Consider the following 14,066-nt stretch of genomic DNA (forward strand, 5'->3'; position numbering starts at 1 on the left):
GCTGGCTGTAAACTGAGTCAGTGGACCGAGCGAAGGCTGGGCAGAGGGCAAGGAAGGGCTGGGAAGCACGGGTCAAGGAGATAAGGAAGAGCTACAATTGCTCAGAGAAGCAGAGCCAGACAAGGGGAGGGAACCTTCCATTCAACTGCCCCCTCCTCTTCCTGGACCTGACACCAGAAAGCAATCTCCGTCACAAAGCGGAGCCGTCCGCGCTAGAAACCTCCATCGCACGGAGGGGTGAGTGGCATCGAAGAACGCAAAGGAATTCCAAGACAGCCTTTTAAAAAAAGAAATGAAAATTAAAAACAAATATCCAGTGTTATAAACCAGAAGCAGGCACATCATCCCCAGGACGTTTTGGAGAAGAGAATGTCTCTGGTTCAAGGAGAGAATGCTTGTAAATTCCAGAGAGAGGGGGAAAAATATATAACAAAATAAAATCAAGGTAAGACTTTGCTGATTCTGAGATACAGGATGTGTGTTTGTGTGTGTGAATCTGGGGTGAGAATAAGAATGGGATTGAATTCGGGGTGCTGAAAAGCAGGTCAAAATAATAACGGGGAAAGATAAAACGCTTGAAGGAAATGTACGTTCGTTTAGAAGAATGAATGTGTCAAAGGCTCCCCTGTAGATTTATGGTGGAGAGAGGCTTAAATCTAGCATTAAACGTTTTATTTCGGAAAGTACGATCCAAGCCTGGCCAGAAAATTAGTATTTTCCAAGCCAGAGATATAACTAGTAATGATAATTAATAGTCCCAGGGTGAAAATCCACCTTATTCCTTACCTAAAATAAACACCGTGGAATATATCTATATATCTATCTATATAAAGGAATTATTTGTAAACGGACAGGTTATAGAATCTTAGCGTCCATCATCTCCTTGGAAGTGGTATTTGTGCACATTGTCCACCTAAAAAAATATGGATTGTAACCTTTCCCCTCCAAAAAACAAAATTCAATTGAAATAAAATTAGGCTCCCACATGTCAAAACTACCAAGAAAAAGGAGTGGGGAGAAAAAAAGGGAATATAATTTTTCTTTTCTTTTGCAACTGATCAGATTATAATGATCCAACTTTGCGTAAGACAGGTAAATTGCAGCGAAAACCAAACCTTTTCCATTTCCGTGTAATAATTACAAAAGCACTGCTTTTATTACCTAGAGAAAGAGATCTCTTCGGAGCACGTTCTGAATCCTGATGCCACGTTTGGAGAAGGAAGAGCCATTTTCAACCTCGCTTCTCAACAATTTCGAGAGATTTCTTGTTCACAATTAGCCCGACTTACAAGGATTTACAGGTACAAATGGGCCAAGGCTATCAAGTCTGAAATTTTAAAATTTATGTGGCTTTTTCAAGGAAGGACTTTGGGGCAGAAAATTGGAGATGAGCATTGATTGGACCAAGATCCTTTGAAGGAGCAAGTGAGACGTTTTGCATCATGCTAATCGTTCACGGAAATCATACTTGGCTGCCTAAGAAGACCAAGTTTCTAGATTCTGGGGAATGCTTCAATGAGATAATAATTTTAAGCCCAGCCGCCTGGTCACCACGATGCTCTTGCCTTTGAACACATCTCATCTCAGGAATGGATCTCCGCAGATCGACTCCAGAGAATGGAATGTACAACGCTGGGCCGGTCTGCTCACCCTGATAGTCATCATCCCCACCATCGGAGGAAATATCCTCGTCATATTGGCCGTGTCTTTGGAGAAAAAATTACAATACGCCACCAATTACTTCCTGATGTCTTTGGCGGCGGCCGATTTGCTGGTGGGCCTCTTTGTGATGCCGATCGCCCTGCTGACTCTGTTGTTTGGTAAGTACCGGATTCGGATCAACCAACCGATGTTTGAGGATACAAGTAGGGCATTGGCTGGGTTGAGGTGCACACGGGCGAAGAGCGGGGTGTGTAAGTCAAAACCCTAACAGAATAGCAGAGTTGGAAGGGACCTTGGAGGTCTTCTAGTCCAGCCCCCTGCTCAAGGAGGAAAGCCTATAACAAATGGCTGTCCAATCTCCTCTTGAAAACTTCCGGTGATGGAGCTCCCATAACTTCAGGAGGCAACTTCCATCCCACTGATTAATTGTTCCCGATCTTAGAAAGTTTCTCTTCAATTCCAGATTGCTTCTCTCCTTAGTTAGTCTCCATCCGTTCCTGCCTTCTGGTGCTTTGGAGAATAATTTCACCCCCTCTTCTTTGTGGCAGCCCCTCAAATAGAATAGGATAGAACAACAGAGTTGGAAGGTACCTTGGAGGTCTTCTAGTCCAACCCCCTGCTTAGGCAGGAAACCCTATATCATTTCAGACAAATAATTATCCAATCTCTTCTTTAAAACTTCCAGTGTTGGAGCATTCACAACTTCTGGAGGCAACTTCTGTTCCACTGGTTAATTGTTCTAACTCTCAGGAAATTTCTCCTTAGTTCTAAGTTGCTTCTCTCCTTGATTAGTTTCCACCCATTGCTTCTTGTCCTGCCCTCAGGTGCTTTGTAAAATAGTTTGACTCCCTCTTCTTTGTGGCAACCCCTGAGATGTTGTAAGACTGCTATCATGTCTCCCCTGGTCCTTCTTTTCATTAAACTAGACATCCCCAGTTCCTGCAGCCGTTCTTCATAGGTTTTATCCTCCAGTCCCCTAATCATCTTTCTTGCTCTTCTCTGCACTCTTTCCAGAGTCTCAGCATCTTTTCTACATCGTGGCGACCAAAAATGAATGCCGTATTCCAAGTGTGGCCTTTCCAAGGCCTTATAAAGTGGTATTAACCCTTCACGTGATCTTGATTCTCTCCTTCTGTTGATGCAGCCTAGAAGTGTGTTGGCTGCTTAAATCCAACTTATTCTTAACACTGGTATACCACAGGCTTGTGTGCTGAGTCCCTTATTCTATACTCTTTATGTGCATGACTGCATTCCCACTCACACTAGTAATACTATTACTAAATTTTCAGACGATATAATAACCGTGCTGGGACTCATCTCCCGGGGAGGGGATGAGTCTGCCTATCGAGATGAGGTGGACGGGTTGCTTTCGTGGTGTGGAGACCATAACTTGGTCCTAAACACCAATAAGACCAAGAAGTTTATAGTGGACTATAGAAGGAATAGATCAGACATCCAACTCTTGCTTATGAATGGAGACCGAGTGGAGCAAGTGGCCAGTTTTAAGTTCCTGGTGTTATTCTCAAAGAGGGCCTGGCCTGGGGGCGTCCACATGGCAGCCCTGGTCAAAAGGGACCAGCAGAGATGGTATGACCTGAGACTTCTCAGGAAACAACAACTGAATGAAACATTGCTGGTGACTTTCCACCGCTGCACCAGAGAGAGCATTTTCACTTACTGCACAAACTGTGTCCAGTTTGACAATTGCCCAGTGGCAGATAGGACAGCGCTCCAGAGGGTCAACGTCATTGCCCAGAGGGTTGCCCCCTCCCCTCTTTGGAAGAGCTTTATAGCTCCCGCTGCCTTAAGGAAGTTCAAAACATCCTTAAAGACCCATCTCATCCTAAGCACCCTTTTTTTTTTTAAACTATTACCATCTGGCAGACGGTACAGGGCAATAAAAGCAAGGAGAAATAGACTGAAAAACAGCTTCTATCCCAGGGCCGTAACCGTATTGAACTCTACTGTATAGTGCAATATTAATGCAATATCAGAGGTTTTCAATTCAATTGTATAGAATGTGAAGGATGGGTATTTGTGTTTGATTTTTTTTATGTATAATGTACTGTACAATACAATAGCAGAATTGGAAGGGACCTTGGAGGTCTTCTAGTCCAACCCCCTGCCTAGGCAGGAAACCCTATACCATTTCAGACAAATGGCTATCCAACTTCTTCTTAAAGACTTCCAGTGTTGGGGCATTCGCAACTTCTGGAGGCAACTTCTGTTCCACTGATTAATTGTCACTCACTATCAGGAAATTTCTCTTTAATTCCAGGTTGCTTCTGTCCTTGATTAGCTTCCATCCATTGCTTCTTGTTCTGCCCTCAGGTGCTTTGGAGAATAGTAGCTTGACTCCCTCTTCTTTGGGGCAGCCCCTCAAAGATTGGACCACTGCTATCATGGTACCCTTAGTCCTTGGTTTTTAGATAAATACAATACAATAGCAGAGTTGGAAGGGACCTTGGAGGTCTTCTAGTCCAACCCTGTGCCTAGGCAGGAAACCCTATACCATTTCAGACACATGGCTGTCCAACATCTTCCTGAAGACTTCCAGTGTTGGGGCATTCACAACTTCTGGTGGCAAGCTGTTCCACTGATTAATTGTTCTAACTGTTAGGAAGTGTTTCCTTAGTTCTAGGATGCTTCTGCTCTTGATTAGTTTCCACTCATTGCTTCTTGCCTGCCCTCAGGTGCCTTGGAGAATAGTTTGACCCCCTCTTCTTTGTGGCAACCCCTGAGATATTGGGAGACTGCTATCATGTACACTAAAGATGCATTTAATTTTGTTGTACGAGGGACAAAGACAATAAAGTAAAGTAAACTAAACTGCCACTCGCAAAAGCCGAGACCACATCCTGCATTTCATCAGAAAAAAACTACTAGCACAATTCTCCAGATTTTTAGCCAAGGGCATAATGACAGAGTAAAGTAAAACAGAGATTTTGGCGAAAGCCCGCACACGATTCCAGAAATCCAGAAAGTCATTAAATCAGCACTCATTTTGCAGAAAAAACACCCCGTTCCATTGTGCACGTGTTTGTTGTGTCTCGGAGGCCGGGTGTCGCAAGTCATTTGTTAAAGTTTAAAAATGCTGCCGGGTAAAGTGGTACGTCTCAATGATGTAAGGAGGGTCCTCGGCTTACGACCATAATTTCTATTGCTAAACTGACCCGTTTGCTCAGTGAGTTTTGCCCGTTTTGCGAACCTTTCTTGCCACGGCTGATCGGTGAATCACTGCAATTGTTCAGTTAGGAACACAGTTGTTAAGTGAATCTGGTTTCCCCATTGACTTTGCTCATCAGAAGGGACCCCATGACCCCGCGGACACTGAGACCGTCATAAATATGAATCCGTTGCCAACGTCTGAATTTTGATGTGACCATGCGGATGTTGCAATGGTCGTAAATGTGAAAAATAGTCGTAAGTCGCTTTTTTCACTGCTGTTAACTTCACTAACTTCAAACGATTACTAAATGAACCGTCGTAAGTCGAGGATTACTTATAATCGACTAAATGTCCTCCCTATGAAAGAGCATTTATACAAGTAGTCCTCTACTTATGACCACAGTTGAGCCCACTTTTTTTTGTTTTGCTAAACGAAATAATTGCTTAGAGAGTTTTATCCCATTTTACGACCTTTCAGGCCACTGTTGTTAAGTGAATCACTGCAGTTGTTCAGCGAGTAACACGCTTAACCTAATTCAACAATCTGTCCAAGAATGTTTACAACACAGTCAATACAGCTAGACCTCGACTTATGACCACAAATGACCCCCAACATTTCCCTTGCTAAGCCAGACAGTTTTACCCATTTTACGACCTTTCTTGCGACGGTTGTTAAGCGAATCCGGCTTCCCCATGGACCCTGTTCGTCAGAAGCTCGCAAAAGGGGCGGACAGGACCCCGGGATGCTGCAACCGTCATAAATGCGAATCGGCTGCCAAGCATCCGAAGTTTGATCACACAACCGTGGGGAATGATGCAATGGTCATTAAGTGTGAAAACAGCCGTAGGTCACTTTTTTTCCGGTGCCGATGTACCTTTGAAGAGCCACTAAAGAAAATGGTTGTAAGTCGAGGACCACCTGCGGAGGTTTCCTTTCCTGTCCCCGAAAAATGACTCTGATCCTCCTCTGTCCCGTTTCAGAAGAGCCCTGGCCGCTCCCTCCGTACCTCTGCCCCGCCTGGCTGTTCCTGGACGTCCTCTTTTCCACGGCCTCCATCATGCACCTCTGCGCCATCTCCCTGGACCGCTACGTCGCCATCAAAAAGCCCATCCAGGCCAGCCAATACAACTCGCGGGCAACCACCCTGATCAAAATAGCCGTGGTGTGGCTCATCTCCATAGGTAAGCGGGGAGGGGACACTGGCCCAACGCACAGCGGGAAGGGGGGGGGAACGGCAGCCGGAGGAGGGGGGAGGTTTACACCGCAGGATGAAAAGGGCAGGCGCAGAGGTGGGAGCCAGGCTCTGAGGTTTAATTTTTTGTTCCTGTTGTTTAGGAATAGACTAGAGATTAATAGAATAGAATAGAATAGAATAGAATAGATAGAATAGAATTTAGTATAATAGAATAATGAATGTTTATTTCATTTGTATGCTGCCCTTTCCCCCCGAAGGGGGACTCAGGGCGGCTCACAACTCAAACCAGGGAAGGGGGATACAGACAAATTAACAACAACACAAAACAATACATAATTTAAAACACGCAACAATCATACCATTCGAGATAGGGGCACGGTTCTTTAGCCCCAGGCCTGTTGGAACAGCCAGGTTTTAAGGGCTTTGCGGAAGGCCTGGAGGGTGGTGAATAAAATTATAATTCAAATTTGCGGACTGGCAACTTTTGTGTCTCTAAAACCCAAAAGAGCAAAAGGAAGCCGCTTCCTTTCTGGCAAATAATATTCAATTCAACAAAGCTGACCTCCAGATCTGTTACTCTTGATGACTTTGGGAGGATAAATTAAAAAATAATAATACGGCTGCCCTCTTCACCCACCGCTGCTACGCCCAAGATAAAATAGTCCCACCGCTTCCTGGTAAAAATATATATATATATATATTCAACCGCCCAAAACTTCTCAAATCAAAGAAAGGAAGCGTTTAATAAAGCACGGCCCTTGGAAATTAAATTTCAAAGCACAGAAATTAAATCCTTTAATTTGCCTTTTGTGGTATTATGCACCACCACCCCCTCTGCCTTACCGATCTTATCAAGTGTAGTTTTTAAGACTTTTGACGAGGATTATTGCAGTCATACATTAAGTCTCAGAAAGAAGCTTTTTACAGCAGAAGCTTCCTAATCCCCATTGGATTCCTGGAGATTTATGAAGCAGGGTAACAAGGGCTTTCCAATTTTCAAATGCCCTTCCCTGAAAAAATTATTTGCATTTTTTATATTGCACTAAATCAGGGGTCCTCAAACTGGGCTGGATACGTGCAATGAACGCTTGTGTTGTTGCAGAGGGTCTCCCCCCTTGGGGGTCTTTTTTGTGTGGGTCGGAGGGGGGCAGAAATTCCCACTTGGGGTCTGCTTCGGCCTCCTGGTGGGGGGCTTTGGGCGAAGGCTGGAGGGAAGAGCCGCTGGTGGTGAAGAGCCAGAGGAGCCCTTTGTCACAGGGTGAGGGATGTTCATCCAGGCTGTGGGGTCTTTGGTGCTCTCTGAGCTTGGGGGTTTCCTTGCAGACCCAACATCACTGATGGTGTCACTCAGATGGGCCATCTGAGTGTCCTCTGCAAGGACACCACCAATTGGAATTAGAATTCTTTATTGTCCAAGAGGGTTGGGCACACAAGGAGATTTGTCTCCGGTGTGTAAGGTCTCGTTGTGGTCCCAAAAGTGCTTTTTCTGAAGGCAACTGGACTTTCTGGTTATTTCTTTGAAAGACGCTTCGCTTCTCCTCCAAGAAGCTTCTTCAGCTCTGACTGGATGGTGGGGAAGGGAAGGACTGATGTCCCTTGCAGACAGCTGGTCATTTGCATCCTTTGAGAGGGTCGTTGAGGCCACTTGGAGGTTTTATCTGTGTCCTCAGGAGGGTCCCCTGAGTAGTGCAAATGGGGGTGGAGCCTTCTTGGAACAGCCATGCGTTTATGCTCCTTTGGCACAACCGTGAGAAGGATGGCTGAGAATCTCCATAGACAATAAGCTCTCAGTGTACATAGGGGCAATGTTGATAATTCACAATTATAATTTATCACTTCTAATATTATAATTGATAATTTATCACCCCACAGTCCTCGTCCTCCTCCTCACAAGCCCCACTTCTTTCGGACCTCGATGAGCTCACCCAGTTGGACAATAAATGAATGGTCTGTAAGGAAAAGACCAAGGACTTCATAGTTCAACCCTGAGCTATTGGTATCCAGAGGACCATTTGGGCTCCCATCTGCAGATCTTCCCAATCACTGTCTCCACTCCTCAAAATCTTCCAAGGTCCTCCCTTCCACATATGTATACACCAGGGGTTGGCAACCTTACCCACTCAAAGAGCCACAAAGGTCCTAAACGGAAGCCCCCCCCCCCAATTCAATTCTGGAGCCGACCAGAAGTCCGGTTCCCCCACCATAGAGTCTCCTCCTAGCACAGCGTCCTTTTTCCTCTGCTAGCCGGAAGTCCAGTTCCCCCACCATAGGGTCTCCTCCTAGCACAGCGTCCTTTTTCCTCTGATGATTGGAAGTCCAGTTCCCCCACCATAGAGTCTCCTCCTAGCACAGCGTCCTTTTTCTTCTGCTGATCAGAAGTCCGGTTCCCCCACCATAGAGTCTCCTCCTAGCACAGCGACCTTTTTCCTCTGCTGATTGGAAGCCCAGTTCCCCCACCATAGAGTCTCCTCCTAGCACAGCGTCCTTTTTCCTCTGCTGATTGGAAGTCCAGTTCCCCCACCATAGAGTCTCCTCCTAGCGGGGCGTCCTTTTTCCTCTACCTGTTTTAACTGAAAGCCGTATCAATTGTGGAGCCGACCGGCAACAGGGAGCCACAGCAGAGGGATGAAAGAGCCACATGCGGCTCCAAAGCCCCGGGTTGCTGACCCCTGGCATAGAAGCTGACTGGGTTTCTGCTTCCTTTGCAGGCATCGCGATTCCAATCCCGATTCGCGGGATAGAAGACAATGGTGCCAACTTTCGGAACTTTACCTGCGTGCTGAAGCCCAACCGTTTCGGCGACTTCATCCTGTACGGCTCAATAGCCGCCTTCTTCGTCCCGCTGGCCATTATGGTGGTGAGTTACTTCCTGACCATCCGGGTCCTGCACCGGAAGGCTCACTTGGTCAACAAGCAGCCTCAACGTCTGACTTGGAACACCATCTCCACCGTTTTCCAGCGGGAGATGACAGACGGATCCTCACCGGAAAAAATGGCCATGCTGGAGGGTTCCCGCAAGGACAGAACTCTGCCGAACGGGAACGGAGAGATGCTGATACGCAGGATGTCCACCGTCGGGAAAAAGTCAGTGCAGTCTATCACCAACGAACAGCGGGCTTCCAAGGTGCTGGGGATTGTGTTCTTCCTTTTTCTGGTGATGTGGTGCCCTTTTTTCATCACCAACATCACCTCCGTCCTGTGCAAATCCTGCAGTGAGGAGTTCATCCAGATGCTGATGGAGATCTTCGTCTGGATCGGCTACGTCTCCTCGGGGGTGAATCCGCTGGTCTACACCCTTTTCAATAAGACCTTCCGGGAAGCCTTCGGCAGGTACATCACCTGCAATTACCAGACTACGGTGTCTGGCACGGCCTCCCGGAGACCCTCCGCCAGGCTCTCGTTCCGAAACTCGGTGACCGAGAACTCCAAGCTTTTTATGATGCACCATGGAAGGCGGAACGGGATCAATCCGGTCGGCTACCCAAACCACCGGCTTTGCAGCTCGCCCATCCAGTCGGCGTCGGCCGTTCTGCTGGACACGTTGCTCCTCACCGAGCACGAAGCGGACAAAACAGAAGAACAAGCCAGCTACGTGTAGCCCGGCGGTGGGAAATGCACCCTGTGCGCGCACGCAAAGCCCGTCGGGAAACGGCAGTATGTGTATATATATGGTTTTCATCCATTATTTATATGATCCCTAACTGCAGTTTTAAGAACTGGTCTCCTCTTGCCCCAAGACCGCCTCCGTTTACTCCAGTGTAAGAGATAAAGCAAGCTTTCCGACACTGCGAGTTTATAAACGGAGGAGCCTCAATAAATAAATACAGCTCTGGCAAGTCTCGGGTCTCCGATTCCTCATCTCCGATTTATTTAAACAGACGCACACGCGACGTGACAAAAAGACAAAGGGCTACTTTTTCAAACCTACGCAAGGTTTGTGTCTTTTACACAAAGATGCTTACGCTTAGGAATAAAGTGTGTATCTTAAACTTATCTAGGAATTCATTAGCGTCTTCTTCCAGAAGAACAAAGGAAGATTAAAAGGCCAGCTGTTGCCAAATTCGTTAAGTCTGCTCTCGTTGGCCAGTGCAGCGGTCCTCAAACTTTCTGGCTTGGCGGTCTGGCTGGAGGAGGGGGGGAAGGAGAGAAAAACCGGGCCATATGCGTTGGGCCGATGCACATGCATGCATAGCTCAACTGCTGGTTTGACGCTTGCACAATTGGATCTGTACATGTGCGTGCCAGCCTGCCACTTGCCCGACTCCAAATAGGTCACTGCCCAGGAGTGGCCGCAGACTGGGCGCTGGGGACCCCCTTTTTATGGACGTGTCTCAAAAATCCAAATCTGTCTAATAAATCTCAGCTTTGCCAGTTGAATTACGCACATATTCTTTTTCTTGCATGCAGATAGTCCTTATACTAAGACCGGCTGCATAGTGATTGTTCAAAGTTACGACCGAAACACCCCCCACCCCCAAAAAAGCTACTTATGATCCAGATGCACCCGTTTCCCCAAAATTAAGACTTCTGACCCCCAAAATAAGTGCTTGGCCTTATTTTGGGGGAGGTTTTATTATTTTTGAGGTGCAGGAAGCAGCGAGCATGGTCACCTTATGGCTGCTGCTGCGTTGCAGTATTTTCGGGGAGGGCTTATTTTCAGGGGAAGCCTTATTTTAGCGCATGCGTTTAAAAGCCCGATTGGGCTTATTATCCGGGGAGGTCTTATTTTTGGGGAAACAGGGTAAAACTTCCAATGGTTATCCCAACACCCGCGGTGACACGATTGCATTTTCGATGCTTGGCAACAGGCCCACCTTTACAGCAGTGGGCAGGGTCCATATGACCACGAGTTATGCTATTTATTATTATTTTTCCCCCCAGAAACTGGAGTTTAGTTCCAGTTTCGGTCAAAAAGAAAAAAAAAACACCCAATGCAGACAACAATCATTTAATGACTGCTGCGTTAACGACCATGTGACTCACTTAACAACCACAGCAAAAAAGTTTGTAAAATCGGGTGTGGCCACCTGCTGATCGGCTTGACTAGGGATGTCAAACTTAATTTTATTGAGGGCACTTCAAGTCTGTGGTTGACCTTGGGGGGGGGGAGGTAAGGAGGGGGCGACTGGGTGGGCATCGCCAGTTTGACATCACTCTCCAACCAGCTGGCATGTTTTCTCTTTGCACTGGGTAGACTGGGCTGAAGAGACGTGGGCCGGTTCCTTACATTTTCCAGAACAGCCTTGTGGGCTGGATCCAACCACATCAAGGGCCAGATGTGGCCCGCGGGCTTCGCGTTTGACACCCCTGTGCTTGGCTATAGGTCATAAAGGGTTCAGTTATGGTCATAAACTGAGGACTGCCTATATTTTGTTCCCACCAATGCCCAGTCCTCTAGCCCTTGAGTACCATGTCTTGAACTCGGGCTGTGTTTGTGTCTGTGTGTGTGTGTTCCAGCATAACTCTGGAACACCTCGAGCGATTTCAACCAAACTTGGTACACAAATGACTTACTCTCTGGAAACAAATACTGTGGGGGGTAAGACACCTCTAACACTCGCTGGGGTGTGTGTTCTGTTAAGATACAGCCTGTTGTGCCTTTAAATGGCTTCTACTGTACTGCCATAAAATAGCTTCTACTGTACAGCGCAGTGGAGTTGCCATGGTAACGGCTTCACAGTACTCCACAAGGGGGCTCCTTCTGGTAAGGAGGAAAATCCAACATTAGAAATTACGTTTGGTTCGGACATTTTTCCCCCTATAAATAAATACCCGGAAAACACCAGGTTATCGGCTAATATTTTATACAAATCTCTTGAAAACTGGTTGCAAATATTCCAAGTGTGGCCTTACCAAGGCCTTATAAAGTGGTATTAACACTTCATGTGATATTTTGCCAAGATAACGTGATACTATGATACTATGAAAATCTCATGGTTTGAGGCAACAATGAAATGCAGGCAGTCCTTGACTTACAATAGTTCATTTAGTGACCATCCGAAGTTACAACAGCACTGGAGAAAGTGACTTATGACCCTTTTCACACTTACGACCATTGAAGCATTTCCACAGCCATGAGATCAAAATTCAGGCTTTTGGCAACTGACTCATACTTATGACGGTGGCAGTATCCCTGGGTCACGCGATCCCCTTTTGCGACCTCCTGACAAGCAAAGTCAATGGGGGAAGCCAGATTCACTTAACAACGGTGCTACCAAATTAACAACTGCAGTGATTCGCCTAACAACTGCGGCAAGACAAGTCGTAAAACGGGGCGAAACTCTCTTAACAAATTTCTCACCTAGAAACAGAAATGTTGGGCTCAACTGGGGTCGTAAGTCGAGGACTCCTTGTATGCACCGAATGCTGAAAAATAAGTGTCATAAATAATTCCCACGGAGCTTATTATAATGTACCCCAGGAATGCCTAAGTACGTCATAACACTGAAGTGCGTGGCCTTTAATTAACTCGGCTAGATATAATTTTTGAACTTTCGTTAATGTATGCTCCTAAATATCATAGGAACAGTTAACAGTGTGCTGAACATATTCCATCTTCAAGTAGAATGGGAAATCGGAAGGGTATTATTCATAACCTCGTAAGAGGGCGTCATGCGCCCCAAATAACTCAGAACAGCCCGAGATGGTATCGAATGGCTGTACAATTTAAATTCACCTGATGGGGTGGCATTTTTCAAAAGGAACAAAGATCTCAGGTATCTTGAGAAAGATTGGATGCTTTATCTAGACATTTGAAGGCCGTTGAGGAGGACACTAAAAACTAATGGCCACCACAGCAACGATAACCAACAAAGAAAAGGACGGAAATTGAAAATACTGCTTTATGTCAGCCTCCTGTCATCTTAGGACAATGAGTTTTCTTTTCCTTCTTTTGACCCTGACAGCAGGAGCTGCGAACTACCTCTGGGCCTTCCTTGATATATGTGGTGGGAGAAAGGAAGGGAAGGGAAGGGAAGGGAAGGGAAGGAAAGGAAATGAGGAAGGAAGGAAGGAAATGGGGAAGGAAGGAAAGAAAATGGGGAAGGAAGGAAATGAAGAAGGAACGGAATGAGGAAGGAAGGAAGGAAATGGGGAAGGAAGGAAGGAAGGAAGGAAAGGAAACGAGAAGGAAGGAAATGAAGAAGGAAGGGAATGAGGAAGGAAGGAAATGAAGAAGGAAGGGAATGAGGAAGGAAGGAAGGAAAGAAAGGAGGAAGAAAGGAAGGAAGGAAAGGAAACAAGAAGGAAGGGAATGAGGAAGGAAGGAAAGAAAGAAAGAAGGAAAGAAGGAAGGAAATGAAGAAGGATGGAAGGGAATGAGGAAGGAAGGGAAATAAATAAATAAAGAGAAGTAAGAATAGAAAGTCAAGAGGGAAAGAAAAAAAGGAGAAAGGCGAGAAAGAAAAAAGGAGGGAGGGATAAAGAAAAAGAGAACGGAAGGAAAGAAAGGAGGCAGAGGAAGAAGGAAAAAGGAAGAAGTGAGAGAAAAAAAGAAAAGAAAGGAGAGGAGAAAGAAAAGGAGGCTTGAAATGGTTTGGGGCTCAGGGATTTGCCTCCCTGAGCATCTGAAACGCAGGACTGTTTGAGATCCAGCTCCCTGATTCTCAACCGCGGCAATTTTCAGAGGGCTGAACTACAAAGGGGCAATTCTGGGCTTTAAGCTTCACTCCTCCCAAAACTGCAAAGGTTGAGGAACTCTCTTCTAGCAACTTCACCAGGAATTCAGCTCTAAAGGAGAATATTTGTAGCTCAGGGCTGAAATGAGGGGTTCTCTCTAAGCACCATGGTTGTGTGTGCGCGTGCGCATAACTCACACGCCTCAAGCAATTTCAACCAAACTTGGTACACAGATGACTTACTCTCTGTAGAAAAATACTGTGGGGGGGGGGAGACACCCCTAAGGCCCCTCGGGGTGTGTGTTCTGTTAAGATACACTTCTTGTGCCTTCAAATGGCTTCTACTGTACTGCCGTAAGGTGGCTTCTACTGTACTGCCGTAAAGTGGCTTCTACTGTACAGCGCAGTGGAGTTGCCATGGTAA

At 46.2% G+C, this 14,066-nt stretch overlaps 2 protein-coding genes across 2 annotated transcripts in view; one reads left to right on the forward strand and one right to left on the reverse strand.

Annotated features, from left to right (window-relative positions):
• Positions 1-14,066, reverse strand: part of LOC116513749 (26S proteasome non-ATPase regulatory subunit 1) — an 89,579-nt gene that overhangs the window by 21,312 nt on the left and 54,201 nt on the right. The window lies entirely within an intron of this gene.
• On the forward strand, positions 162-9,965 carry LOC116514060 (5-hydroxytryptamine receptor 2B-like). Its single transcript, XM_032225491.1, has 4 exons — positions 162-445; positions 1,166-1,820; positions 5,812-6,012; positions 8,735-9,965. The coding sequence occupies exons 2-4, from the start codon at positions 1,556-1,558 to the stop codon at positions 9,622-9,624; spliced, it is 1,356 nt and encodes a 451-aa protein (XP_032081382.1). The 5' UTR covers positions 162-445; positions 1,166-1,555; the 3' UTR covers positions 9,625-9,965.

This window comes from Thamnophis elegans, chromosome 10, assembly GCF_009769535.1.
Source record: "Thamnophis elegans isolate rThaEle1 chromosome 10, rThaEle1.pri, whole genome shotgun sequence".
Taxonomy (NCBI): domain Eukaryota; kingdom Metazoa; phylum Chordata; class Lepidosauria; order Squamata; family Colubridae; genus Thamnophis; species Thamnophis elegans.

Bases quoted from the DNA above. Each gene is read 5' to 3' on its own strand.
- LOC116514060 (XM_032225491.1), top strand. From the start codon at position 1,556: ATGCTCTTGCCTTTGAACACATCTCATCTCAGGAATGGATCTCCGCAG. The intron at 1,821-5,811 runs GTAAGTACCGGA...GTCCCGTTTCAG, and splicing joins CCTGCTGACTCTGTTGTTTG to AAGAGCCCTGGCCGCTCCCT. The intron at 6,013-8,734 runs GTAAGCGGGGAG...CTTCCTTTGCAG, and splicing joins GGTGTGGCTCATCTCCATAG to GCATCGCGATTCCAATCCCG.